General features: G+C 38.2%; 1 protein-coding gene across 1 annotated transcript in view; it reads left to right on the top strand.

Annotated features, from left to right (window-relative positions):
* LOC107748295 (nephrocystin-3-like) overlaps positions 1 to 13,465 on the top strand; it is a 29,883-nt gene that overhangs the window by 13,523 nt on the left and 2,895 nt on the right. The window contains 18 exon segments of the mRNA XM_016563034.1: positions 431 to 564; positions 652 to 812; positions 916 to 1,093; positions 4,093 to 4,167; positions 4,758 to 4,913; positions 5,165 to 5,268; positions 5,361 to 5,475; positions 7,444 to 7,587; positions 8,211 to 8,308; positions 8,777 to 8,833; positions 8,866 to 9,106; positions 9,205 to 9,369; positions 10,342 to 10,436; positions 11,082 to 11,204; positions 11,289 to 11,478; positions 11,558 to 11,799; positions 12,457 to 12,532; positions 12,664 to 12,791. Of these exon segments, the coding sequence (XP_016418520.1) occupies positions 431 to 564; positions 652 to 812; positions 916 to 1,093; positions 4,093 to 4,167; positions 4,758 to 4,913; positions 5,165 to 5,268; positions 5,361 to 5,475; positions 7,444 to 7,587; positions 8,211 to 8,308; positions 8,777 to 8,833; positions 8,866 to 9,106; positions 9,205 to 9,369; positions 10,342 to 10,436; positions 11,082 to 11,204; positions 11,289 to 11,478; positions 11,558 to 11,799; positions 12,457 to 12,532; positions 12,664 to 12,791 (2,482 nt within the window).

A 13,465-nucleotide genomic window follows, 5' to 3' on the forward strand; every position in this document is an offset into this window, starting at 1 on the left:
AAATTAAATCTGATCTGTGATGCGACTGTCGTTCGGCATGCTGCATTGAGCAGCCGCGTTCAGTTTTTAATTGTAGTGTCTGTTCTTTTACTGAACTAAATTATTTTTATTACTATAAAAAATCAAAACGACGGTGGGGGTCGGTGCCGCGGTGGGCAAGTGACATAACCGGTGTTGCGGCTTAACACCGGTATCACCGTCAGCACCGTCTATCGCGGCAAGCCTAGCTGTCATATGCCATAGCTGTGCATAAGGTGTTTATCACAGCTCCAGACTTATTTGTTCATTAATGACATCATCAGCGACTAGTCGACTTCGACTCGACTTTCATCACATAAAAGTTGACTTTAAAAAATCAGAAGTCACTCAACCCCTAGTATTGTTGTAGGTGTACATGTGTGTATGCTGATGTTTGCGCGTGTTGTTTCAGATGATTGGGATGCGGCTGTAGCCAGTCTGCTGCAAGTTTCTCCTCACGTCTCTCAGGCTCTGTGGAGTAACACAGTCCGCTGCTACCTCATATACACACAGGAGACCAGAGCGGAGCTGCAGGCCTTTATACAAGTACACATGCTTAGATACAGCAACACATCTTAAATACACACATTAGCACATTTTAGCACTCTTCATCCATTTGCCTTTCTCTTTCAGACTCATTCTTTGAGGCTGCAGAGGTTTTGTGAGGGTTTGGGTCATTTCTACCTGAACGTGTCATTTCCTGAGGAGAAAGCTGCTCTGTATGCTGCTGAACGCAGGCAGGAGATCGAGAGGAGCTCTGTGTGTGTGCTGCTACTCAAGTCCTCAGTGTCCAGGTGATCTTTCTATCTTACTTTTTATCATGTTATTGTTGATATGAATTACATGTCTCTATTGAATGAATCTGTTGAACTCTATGAAGCTATTTTGCTGTTTTAGTTGTGTTGTAGAGGATGTGGAGGAAGCATTTGTGCAAACCCCAGACTCTCGGCCTCTCTTGCTGTATTTGCGAACTGGTGAGAGAAAAGGAGAAAAGGAAGAGGTCTCCACCCTCAGCCCATCCACTAGAGACTTGCTGGAGAGAGTTAACAAAGCTGACAAGAGTGCCAAACTTAAGGTAATTTCAAATGATTCATATGGGTTTAAAATTCTATTAAAATTCCTGAAGATTCTTCTTTTTGGAAGATCATAAGGGTTTTCAAAGGTTTTTCTAAACGTTCTAAAGGTAATCAAATTTCTTTTAGGAATTCTTCTTTTAAGTTTCTTCTAAGATTCATATATAGCACTTTTAAGTTTCATATATACAGTGCCGTAAAAAGGTTTTTGCCCCCTTCCTGTTTTTTTATTTTTTTTGCACATTTGTCACTTAAAAGATTCAGATCATCAAACAAATTTTAATATTATAAAATTATTTAATATTAGGTAACCCGAGTAAATTAAAATACAGTTTTGAAATAATGATTTCATTTATTAAGGGAAAAAGGCTGTCCAAACCTGCCTGGCCCTACGTGAAAAAGTAATTGCCCCCTAAATCTAATAACTGGTTGTGCCACCCTTTGCAGCAACAACTGCAATCAAGCATTTGCGATAACTGGCAATGAGTCTTTCACATTGCTGTGGAGGAATTTTGGCCCACTCTTCTTTGCAGAATTGTTTTAATTCAGCCACATTGGAGGGTTTTCAAGCATGAAAGGACTCTTTAAGGTCATGCGACAGCATCTCAATCTGGCTTAAGTCCGGACTTTGATTTGGCCATTCCAAAACCTTAATTTTGTTTTCTTGGGCCATTCAGAGGTGGACTTGCTGTTGTGTTTGGGATCATTGTCCTGCTGCATAACCCAAGTCTGCTTGAGCTTGAGGTCACAAACTGACGGCCGGACATTCTCCTTCAGGATTTTCTGATAGAGTGCAGAATTCATGGTTCCATCAATTATGGCAAGTCATCCAGGTCCTCAAGCTGCAAAGCAGCCCCAGACCATCACGGACACTACCACCACCACCATGTTTGACTGTTGGTATGATGTTCTTTTTATGAAATGCTGTGTTGGTTTTACGCCAGATGTAACGGGACACACACCTTCCAAAAAGTTCAACTTTGTCTCATCAGTCCACAGAATATTTGCCCAAAAGTCTTGGAGATAATCAAGATATTTTTTGGCAAATGTGAGACGAGCCTTTGTGTTCTTTTTGGTCAGCAACGGCTTTTGCCTTGGAACTCTCCCATGGATGCCGTTTTTGCCCAGTCTCTTTCTTATTGTTGAATCATGAACACTGACCTTAATTGAGGCAAGTGAGGCCTGCAGTTCTTTAGATGTTGTTCTGGGTTCTTTTATGACCTCCTGGATGAGTCGTCGTTGCACTCTTGGAGTAATTTTGGTAGGCCGGACACTCCTGGGAAGGTTCACCACTGTTCCAAGCTTTCTCCATTTGTGGATAATGGCTCTGACCGTGGTTCGCTGGAGTCCCAAAGCCTTAGAAATGGCTTCATAACCCTTTCCAGACTGATACAGCTTGAGCTTGAGGTCAGAAACTGATGGCCAGACATTCTCCTTCAGGATTTTCTGATAGAGTGCAGAATGCATGGTTCCATCAACTATGGCAAGTCGTCCAGGTCCTGAAGCTGCAAAGCAGCCCCAAACCATCACAATACCACCACCATGTTTGACTGTTGGTATGATGTTCTTTTTATGAAATGCTGTGTTGGTTTTACGCCAGATGAAACGGGACACACACCTTCCAAAAAGTTCAACCTTTGTCTCATCAGTCCACACAATATTTGCCCAAAAGTCTTGGGGATAAACAAGATACTTTTTGGCAAATGTGAGACAAGCCTTTGTGCTCTTTTTGGTCAGCAATGGCTTTTGCCTTGGAACTCTCCCATGGATGCCGTTTTTGCCTAGTCTCTTTCTTATTGTTGAATCATGAACACTGACCTTAATTGAGGCAAGTTAGGCCTGCAGTTCTTTAGATGTTGTTCTGGGTTCTTTTTTTGACCTCCTGGATGAGTCGTCGTTGCGCTCTTGGAGTAATTTTGGTAGGCTGGCCACTCCTGGGAAGGTTCACCACTGTTCCAAGTTTTCTTCATTTGTGGATAATGGCTCTGACCGTGGTTCGCTGGAGTCCCAAAGCCTTAGAAATGGCTTCATAACCCTTTCCAGGCTGATACATGTCAACTATTTTGTTTCTCATCTGTTCTTGAATTTCTTTAGATCGCGGCATGATGTGTTGCTCTTTAAGCATGCTTCACTTTGTCAGACAGGTTCTATTTAAGTGATTTCTTGATTCAACAGGTCTGGCAGTAATCAGGCCTGCGTGTGGCTAGTGAAATTGAACTCAGCTTTCTAAAATAACGTGGTTAATTACAGTTCTTTCATGATTTAACAGGAGGGAGCAATTAATTTTTCACGTAGGGCCAGGCAGGTTTGGACAGCTTTTTTCCCTTAATAAATGAAATCATCATTTAAAAACTGCATTTTGTATTTACTTGCATTATCTTTGTGTAATATTAAAATTTGTTTGATGATCTGAATCTTTTAAGTGTGACCAATATTCAATAAATAAAAAAAACAGGAATGGGGCAAAAAACTTTTCACGGCACTGTAGCACAACTATGGTAGTAATATATAACCCACGCTTTTAAAAAAAGGATTACACCTTGACTGTATTTGGTCATTTTTGACCGTGAATAGTAAGTAAGGTGTTTTTAAGGAAATTATATAAAACTCCCTGAGGTAGTAACAATAACGTAATGCACTTCTGAGATTTTAGGTAATTTATGTTTTATTTAGCTCTTATTTGTTTGAAAATGTCTCTGTTTCACATGTAAAGGCAAACCTTTGGCACTTCACTACATTCATTCCATATAGTCTTATCAGTTTTGAATGCAAACAGCCAATGTGTGATTTTTATGACCACTTAGACTCATCGAATGAATGTCTTTTTGTTTGTTTAGATTGAATATCTAAAAAGTCACCATGTTTTGAACCACTCAGATTAAGGAAACCATTTTTAGAAAAAAAAGAAAGAAAATTAAATTGGTCAAAAATGACCAAGAAACTTAGTTCACTTTCACACTTTATTTTTGGTGAATTATTCTTTGCTGCTTGTTTTCTGCAGGTAGTGGATCATGCTGGGTCTGTAGAGGAAGGAGCTGCTCTTATCTTCACTCAACTTGAAAGAGTTATCAAACAGGTACACACACACACAGGAAAACACAAGCGGGTATTGTGGTTAATAGCATTCTGGTACTTCTCGATCACTTCTCAAGTGATCATGCACTTGAGATACGATGTGGTAAAAATAACCCAGCTATCAAGAGCTTGGTAAATACTGGGCAGCACACGTTATGTTAAACTAACAATGCAAGTAGGGTTGCTTATCATTGCTTAGTATTTTAAAATATTTACAACAAAATAATATATGCAATAGATTTACAGTGAAATTAAATAGGTTTTTAGGTCTATGCAGAAATACAGTAGGAGCAGACTCAATGGACTGTCAAGTGAAAATGACTGTTGACAGTCCAGTTTGGAACAGAAAAACAAGAAGTGGGTAACTGAGATTGCATATATTGTTTCTACTGTTGGTAAAACTGACCCAGCCACTGAAAAAGAAAAAACTGCCTAACACTTTGAAAATAACCCAGCTTTTGTGTAAAAATATAAGCATTGTTTAGAGTGTGGTTCACTATTTAAGGTTCTGTAAGAGGAACCTATTTTCTTGAGGAGATGCATGATGTTAAACAGAAAGGCTGATGATACACGGGGCAACTCTTTCTTCAGGAGTTGTTGGGTTTGGAGTTAGAAGAGAGTGGAGCGGTGGAGGAGAGAGAAGAGGAAGACTCTGGTGATGTGCTGTGGGATCTTCATGATGAGCAGGAGCAGATTGAGGCATTCCAGCAGGCTTGCAGCTCAGCTTCCAGATTCAGCTTCCAGAAGGCATGATGGCTCTGTTATAATTTTCTGTATTGTTCATTATGGACCAAGCATTTTAATTAATGAGTAGGTCCACAAGAAATCTGGGGGGAAAATCAGTGTAATTCCGTGTATTTGACAATAGCTGAAAGTACTACACATACATTGATTGCTAAAATTATTATTAGAGTAAACAAATCTTAAATAAACTGTATACGAATGGCAGGAAATGTGTAAATTCACTGAGCTCAGTGCTGTATTGGTTCTTTTCTCAGTATGTCGACCGACTCAATGACATGGTAGCCGCCCCTCCACCCACCCCACCACTGCTGGTATCTGGTGCACCTGGATCGGGCAAATCACTTCTGCTTGCTAAATGGTTGTTTCGTCTTAACTCTAAATATTAGGTATTTTTGCACAATAATAATATACGTCAATTTTCACACTAAACAATATGTCATTTCTCTGCAGGATAGAGTTACAGCAGAAACACTCTCCCAACACCCTCATCCTGTATCACTTCACGGGACATCCTCTCTCTACCAGCACAGATCCAGTGCTCATCATTAAGCGCCTCACAGTGAAGGTCAGACACAGATACACACACTAATTTCACTCTATTAAGCTCCTTAAACTGTGAAAAGAACAGAGGCAGAGACCAGAATCAGTTATGTTTTAACTAGTGCTTTATTACATGCAGCCTGCACTGTATAGGGCTTCTCATACTGGAAATTGCTATAACATTGTCAGATTTAACCGTAATGTTACCATAATCCTGGGTTGTCTTGCTTTACACTGTTTATACTTTGTCTAGGGTGGTCGAGTTTCAAGATTCTCACTGTATATTTGTAAACCATGGGTTAACATTCTTATATGCATATATACAAGCTTGTCTGTCTGTGAAAATGTTGCCAGTTCTGTCTGTCTTAAGTCTTCTGAAACCCTTCAGTTAACATGTTTGCCATCATTGTTCGACATTCACACTGGTTTCTTAAAAGATCACCCAGGCTGCATTTATTTGATCACAAATACAATAAGAACATTGATATTGTGAAATAGTATTACAATTCTAAAAAAACAGTTTTCTATTTTAATATATTTTAAAATGTTTTAAAATATTTTACTGTTAATTTTAATCAGCTTGTGTGTTCTTTTTTTTTTAATCAAAGTATTAATTTATTTTGAAAACTAAGAAATGAAATCTTACTGACACTAAACTTTTTAACAGTATTGTATTTTAAAGACAACATGTTGTCTGCAATATTAAATAATTGGTTTTTATATTGTTATTGTGTGGAGGCCAAAGCAAAATTATTTCAAAAATAATGTTAAATACAGATTTTGTAAGAAATGTTTTTATTCACTATTAGAGGAATCTTAGATGTATAAGTTTAAGTTAAATAGAAATGTATTTGTGTAGCATTTTTTAACAATAAATATGAGTTCAGTGTGGTTTTACAACTAATCTTAACAGCCCTAAAAATACATAATAATTCATATAAAAACAAAATTCCTCCCTTATATTTTATGCAGAAAACATCCTAGAACCCTAGAAAAACCTAGCCTCCCTAGAAAAAACTTGCATCCCCACTGGGGTCTCTGGACCCCATTTAACCCTAAGTTTGAAGTAGCCTTTATCCAGGGTTAAAAAATTGTTATTCAACTGTTATGCAAAAAGCCCAAAACAGTGAAAGAACTTGTATAATTATAGATTCACGAGGTTTTCTACACATACATCCGTTAATTTTTACAGTGATCCTTTAACTATAAATCAGCACTTGGTAACCTTTTATCACAAATGTTGTCACTCTTATACTACAGATGTGACCTGGCCTGGTTGCATCATCGGCATCACAAGCATTAAGCCCCGTTCACACCAAGAACGATAACTATAAAGATAACTATAAAGATAACGATATTAGCGTCCACACCAGCGAACGATATCGTCTGTTTATTCTAAGCGCACATGCGTCTGCCGCTTTAAATTCTTGAGATCGTTACAGATTTTTAGAACTATATCTTTATCGTTATCTTTATAGTTATCGTGCTTGGTGTGAATGGGCCTTAAGATCTAGACTTCCTGAACTCTAGATGAACTGTTGCCCCCACACGTCATAAGCTCCTTTACACGTACAGTCTTTATTGGTACATTTTCTGGTATGAGAAATTGTAACATTACCAGTATCATGCTATGTGTGAACAGAGAACAGGATTACCTGTATGAAGCACATATTAGAGCAGAACACTGTACTGTAAGAAATCTGCTTTAGGCCAATCATAAAGCATACTGTTTACAGTATGCATCACTGCTTTTTCTATGTAAACACGTGCCAATCCGACGTCTGCGCTCAAGACCCTACCGACCCTAATTTCCGATGATTGACATCACAGAGTTTACCGGTATTTTGGTACTGATGTGTGAATAGTATCTTACTGGTAATAAGAAGGTTACATAAAGGTTACATAAAAGGGTTTTATAGACACAATTCAAGCATAGTTAACTAAACCTAAAACTTTCCTCTGAACAAGTTCTCTTTCCCAATCGTCCTTGTAGCTGCTCCAGCATTTCTGGTCTATTTCCGGCCTCTCGATGGACCCTTCTAAGATCCTCGAAGAGTTCCCACGCTGGCTAGAGCGGCTGTCTGCACGTCACCACGGCAACATCATAATCATCATTGACTCCATTGACCAAATACAGGTAACACTTCCTCAAATAATCTTCCTCATTGAGCTGTGCTATGTTTGTCTGTGCTCATGTTTAACGATGTTGGTGAAGACACACAACTAAACACCCACATTTAGTTGTGGGAGTTAATTAGTAATCGATTTTACATTTTGTCATCAACTGTTTACATAATACAAAAATTTCTTTAATTTCAGCCGAAATTTTCAGCCTTTTTCTATATGGAAAGGGTATTTATATATCTTCCATTAGGAATAAATTAAATAAGAGATATTTGTTAGTGACTAGATATTTGTTTGTCTATGTGTGTACACACACACACACACACACACACACACACACATACACACAGTTAAATGTAGTTTTAAATGACATGTAATCAGATCTCAAAATAAATATCCATTTGTCATAATGTACATTATAATGTTGAGATGCCTAAATTCACTTTAGCATTTAAAATTATTTATTTTAATTTTCTTTTAGTTTATTTTGACAAAATGATATAAAAAATAGTGTAACATTTGAACACTTATCAACCATAAATCAGTTTTAAATTATAGTATAAAATAAATATCAGCTTTTCATTATTAATTATATATTCTTCAGCATGATCAGTTCGTTATTTTTGTATTCCCCAGAATGCTGAGCGGCACATGAAGTGGCTGATTGATCCTCTTCCTGCTAATGTGAGAGTCCTGGTTTCAGTTAATGTGGAGACCTGCCCACAGGCATGGAGGTTTGTGATGCACAAACACACATTATAGCTCATTTCAGTTCAGATATTATGCGTTTAATGTAATATTATACACAGGTGTAAAATTATTTATTTTAATTTAATTTTAGTTTATTTTGACAAAATGATATAGAAAATAGTGTAACATTTTAACACTTATCAACCATAAATCAGTTTTAAACTATAGTATAAAATAAATATCAGCTTTTCATTATTAATTATATATTCTTCAGCATGATCAGTTTGTTATTTTTGTATTCCCCAGAATGCTGAGCGGCACATGAAGTGGCTGATTGATCCTCTTCCTGCTAATGTGAGAGTCCTGGTGTCAGTTAATGTGGAGACCTGCCCACAGGCATGGAGGTTTGTGATGCACAAACACACATTATAGCTCATTTCAGTTCAGATATTATGCGTTTAATGTAATATTATACACAGGTAGACAAGCACAAAACATATTATGCTATTTAGATTGTGGCCCACGCTGCACCTGGACCCACTCAATCCCGTTTGTAACAATTCTGTTAAGTGACAAGGCGGGGATGGTTTTTGGCCTACAGTAATCTTAAAACAGCCAAATTCCAATCCAATTATTGTCTCTCTTTAGCACACACTTTGTCTGTTTGTATGGGAAAATAAGATTTTTATGTTTAATCTGTCAGCTCTAGATCTTCCTGGACATTGGAGAGGACTCTACAGCAGTGTGCGTTGTGTCAAGATACAGTATCGCTATACAGACTGGGCCTGAAGTCGGCGCTTGATTCACTCAGCACGGATCAGGAAAAACACATCATGAAAGAGGTCACCTGTCCAAACTTACCTATTCGAAGAAGAGTATCACAAAAAAAAACACTAAAGTACACCGTTTAACTTATTTATTTGTATTTCTCCTTGTGCAGTTATTGTGCTTGGTATGTGCCAGTCACAACGGCATTAGTGAATCAGAGGCTTTGGAGCTGTTCCCAGACCTGAGTTTTCCCGCTCTCACCTCACTGCTCCACAATCTGGAGAGACTCCTCATCATTACCTACGCCTGTGGCCTCATTCGCTTTCAGCACCCACAGGTGTGTATGTCTCTGACCTAGCTGTACCTTTGAAGTTATATTTGGCAAAATGTCCCTTAAAGGGTTAGTTCACCCCAAAATGAAAATTCTGTCATTAATTACTCACCCTCATGTCATTCAAAACCCGTAAGACCTTTGTTCATCTTCAGAACACAAATTAAGATATTTTTGATGGAATCTGAGAGCTCTCTGACCCTCCATAGACAGCAACGCAACTGAAATGTTCCAAGAAACAGAAATGTAGCAAGGACATCAGTAAAACAGTCCATGTGACATCAGTGGTTCAACCTTAATTTTATGAAGCTACGAGAATACTCTTTGTGCGCAAAGAAAACAAAAATAACATAATTTATTTAACAACTCTTCTCCCCCGAGTTACGTCTTCTGCCATTTTTGAGAGTACCCAAGAACGTAATCGGCGTTTATGTTAGGGGGGAAAGCGCGCAAATGAACGTAATCGGCGTAATCAGCGTTGTTTACACAGGGTAAATCGTGCGTATGCGTTGTGATACTCTCCAAAATGGCGGAAGAAACTTGGGGGAGAATAATTGTTGAATAAAGTCGTAATTTTTGTTTTCTTTGCGCACAAAAAGTATTCTCGTAGCTTCGCAAAATTGAAGTTGAACCACTGATGTCACATGGACTGTTTTACCGATGTCCTTGCTACGTTTCTGTCTGGGAACATTTCAGTTGCGTTGCTGTCTATGGACGGTCAGAGAGCTCTCGGATTTCATCAAAAATATCTTAATTTGTGTTCTGAAGATGGAGGTCTTATGGGTTTGGAACGACATGAGGGTGAGTAATTAATGACAGAATTTTCCTTTTGGGGTGAACTAACCCTTTAATGTTTTTTGATGAAACTAAATATGGTACTTTGTTGGGTGAATATTTCACTTTCACATCTCACTGACAGAGAATTAACAGAGGTAAATTAAAGCGAAACTGGTTTGTGTAACCATGTCTCATTTCCAGGCATGTGAAGCGGTCAACCAAGAGTTTCTGGATGGGGGCAAATGTCGTGGATCCTACAGCGAGAAAATCATTCGGTTCTTCAGTGAACAGCTGAAGTAAGAATAACTTATTGAGCATATTGCAGATTTTTCTGTATTTATATGTATTTTTGTGTTTTTTTTCTGACCTGGGAAGAGAATTGTGTAAATCTGAGGGAAAAACTTACTGTGATTTCAAGGCTGTGGGCAGAACACCCTTAGCATCTCTGTGAAAATTAACACTCGCCAAGCGCCAAATGCGGGTAAAATTGGTGTTGGCGAGTAGATGAAATGATGATACTCTCTGGCTCCTACATGTTTCAGAGTAAAGCGATACGGTGTTCATTTTCACATGAGCAGCTCATGATCTGGTGTTTTCAGTATCTCAGTTTAGTTCAGTTCACAGTAAATATGCTGCTACACACAAATTCTTTTTATTTTATTTTATTTTATTTTTTTATTGCAGTACAATGGTATTATTGTAATAGTAATATTTTTTAATTTATTTAGTATTTATTTTTACAATTTAAATAATAAAATAAAATATTAGTAGTAGTAATATATCATTCTTCTTCTTATTATTATTATTATTATTATTGTTGTTGTTGTATTTTCATTTTGTCCTTAGCTGATCACATGTCTGATATTCTCTAAGATCAAAGCATTTATCGACAAATAGCTGCGATGTTGGATTGTTTTGTTAAATCATTTTTGTTGGTTCAGGCAAGACAGAGTGACGTGGAGGGTGGCTGATGAATTGCCGTGGTTACTGCAGCAGCAGGAAGATCGAAGTAAACTCCAGATGAGTTTGCTTAACTTGTTTGTGTCCCAGAACCTGTACAAGAGGTACATTCTTACATTCCTGCTGTATCTGATTTATGTGTGAATATATGTTTGAAATAACGTCTTGCTGCTGATGTGTGTTCTTAGGGGTCATTTCTCTGAGCTGCTGACATACTGGCAGTTTGTTGGTAAGGATAAGTGCTCAATGGCGACAGAGTATTTTGACTCATTGAAAGAGTTTGAGAAGACCTGTGAGAGTGAGCAGAGCATGAGCCGACTGGCCAACCTGTACGAGACACTGGGCCGCTTCCTCAAAGACCTGGGACTGCTCAGCCAGGTGATAGACGGAAAGACTGATGATCACCTGTATTCCATTTTAAAGTGTGTGGAAATGACGTGAATGTGTTGTATTTAAGGCGGTGGCCCCCTTGCAGCGCTCCTTAGAGATCCGTGAGACGGCTCTGGATCCAGACCACCCAAGTGTGGCTCAGTCCCTGCACCAGCTGGCGGGGGTTTACGTTCATTGGAGGAAATTTGGAAACGCAGAGCAGTTGTACAAACAAGCTATGGAGATTTGTGAAAACGCTTACGGCCCTGAACACAGCACTGTCGCTAGAGAACTAGACTCACTCTCGCTCCTGTACCAGAAACAAAACAAGTACAGCACATTTTTCTTAAAATTCATACTCCACTATGCAGATATTGCAGAGGCTTTGTTCCAAATCCTAATGAGCTGCCTTCTGAGGCAGAACCCATCCCAAAGAACTAAACTAAAACCCTCTACATAATGCAGCAAACTAGTAAACATGGAAATATCTGGAAATTGTTAGTCTTGACAGTCAAATAAGCATAAGAATCATAACACGCAAATATTAGATGAAATGTTTTTTTAAATATATACAATTGTATTTTATTGGTCATTTTCTATTTTGGGGTTTGGGGTGAGAAATTTTAAGAATTTAAGATGTTTGTTTTCTATTTGAATATATTTAACATGTAATTTATTTCTGTGATGGTGAAGCTGAATTTATATATATATATATATATATATATATAAAACTTACTGACCCCCATTTTTTTTTAATTGCAGTGCATTCTGGGATTGCCTTAGATTTCACACATGATGCTACCTTTGGTTTTAGTCAAAATGGCAGCATAATTTTACAACCAGACATCCTTCATTTTAGGAAACAAATCCTAGGCAGCTTTCTAGGATTTGGAAAAGATACCTTTAGACCTTTTCTTTATGATTTATGATGTTATTAATTTAGAGTTAGGGCTGGGCTAATTCTGTTTTTTGTTTTGTTTTATCTAGATATGAGCAGGCCGAGAAGTTGAGAAAGAGATCAGTCAAGATCAGACAGAAGACAGCACGACAGAAAGGCCACATGGTTAGGAAAGACCAAACAATAATTTTAGCCACATTTGTGTCTCATTTAGTCCCACTCAATGAACTGTGAGTTCAGAGTAGTGGGGGAAAAAACAGTATATCTTATACTGAATGTGCTTGTGTTCTTTTTAGTATGGTTTTGCTCTCTTGAAGCGGCGGGCACTGCAGTTAGAGGAACTTACTCTTGGCAAAGACTCAGCAGATTGTGCCAAGACTCTAAATGAGCTTGGAGTGCTTTATTACCTGCAGAACAACCTGGAGTGAGTAAATCATCATTTCATACATACCACACATCCTGAAAATTTTGGAATTGTGCAATGCAGATTTTCAGTCATGAATGCAGATTTTGAGTATTGTTGAATGCATTTTTACTGAATATTTTGGATATATTTCCAGGCTGTTCAAAGCTGTTGTGGAAAAAAAACAAAACACTTTTCACAGTATTTGCACAGTATTCCCTTCTTCCCCGTGACTGGGTTCAGCTGGGTCTATTTCTTCTATATGCCTGTCATGGGAGTTACTTTCTTTGCCACTTAGTAGCATCTTAACAGTCATGTCTTGGCCCCACATGATGTATATTGGTTTTCCAATGAGCTCCAAAAAATTAAGAGCCTCTGGGGCATTTTCTTCATCATGGTGATGTTCAAAGGTAACATAACCATACCCGAGAGACAGGTTGGTTCTTCTGTCTCTGCACATTTTCAGTGTACAGATGGAGCCAAATGGGAGCTCACAGCTCCTGTTTGGTCACATCAGGGTGCAGATTACTCACAATCAATGACCTTGATATATCAGAGCTGCTCTCCTTTTCTTTGTGTTTGCATTTCCCCTTGCAGACCTCTCTGCAAGGCAGGGCTTCCTCAAAAGTTTGAGATGGTGTCATATATATCAAACCTGCACTGTGCCTTGCTAGGACTTTAATAGTCATGTTTAT

This window comes from Sinocyclocheilus rhinocerous, unplaced genomic scaffold (genome assembly GCF_001515625.1).
Source record: "Sinocyclocheilus rhinocerous isolate Xijiao unplaced genomic scaffold, SAMN03320098_v1.1 scaffold1762, whole genome shotgun sequence".
NCBI lineage: Eukaryota > Metazoa > Chordata > Actinopteri > Cypriniformes > Cyprinidae > Sinocyclocheilus > Sinocyclocheilus rhinocerous.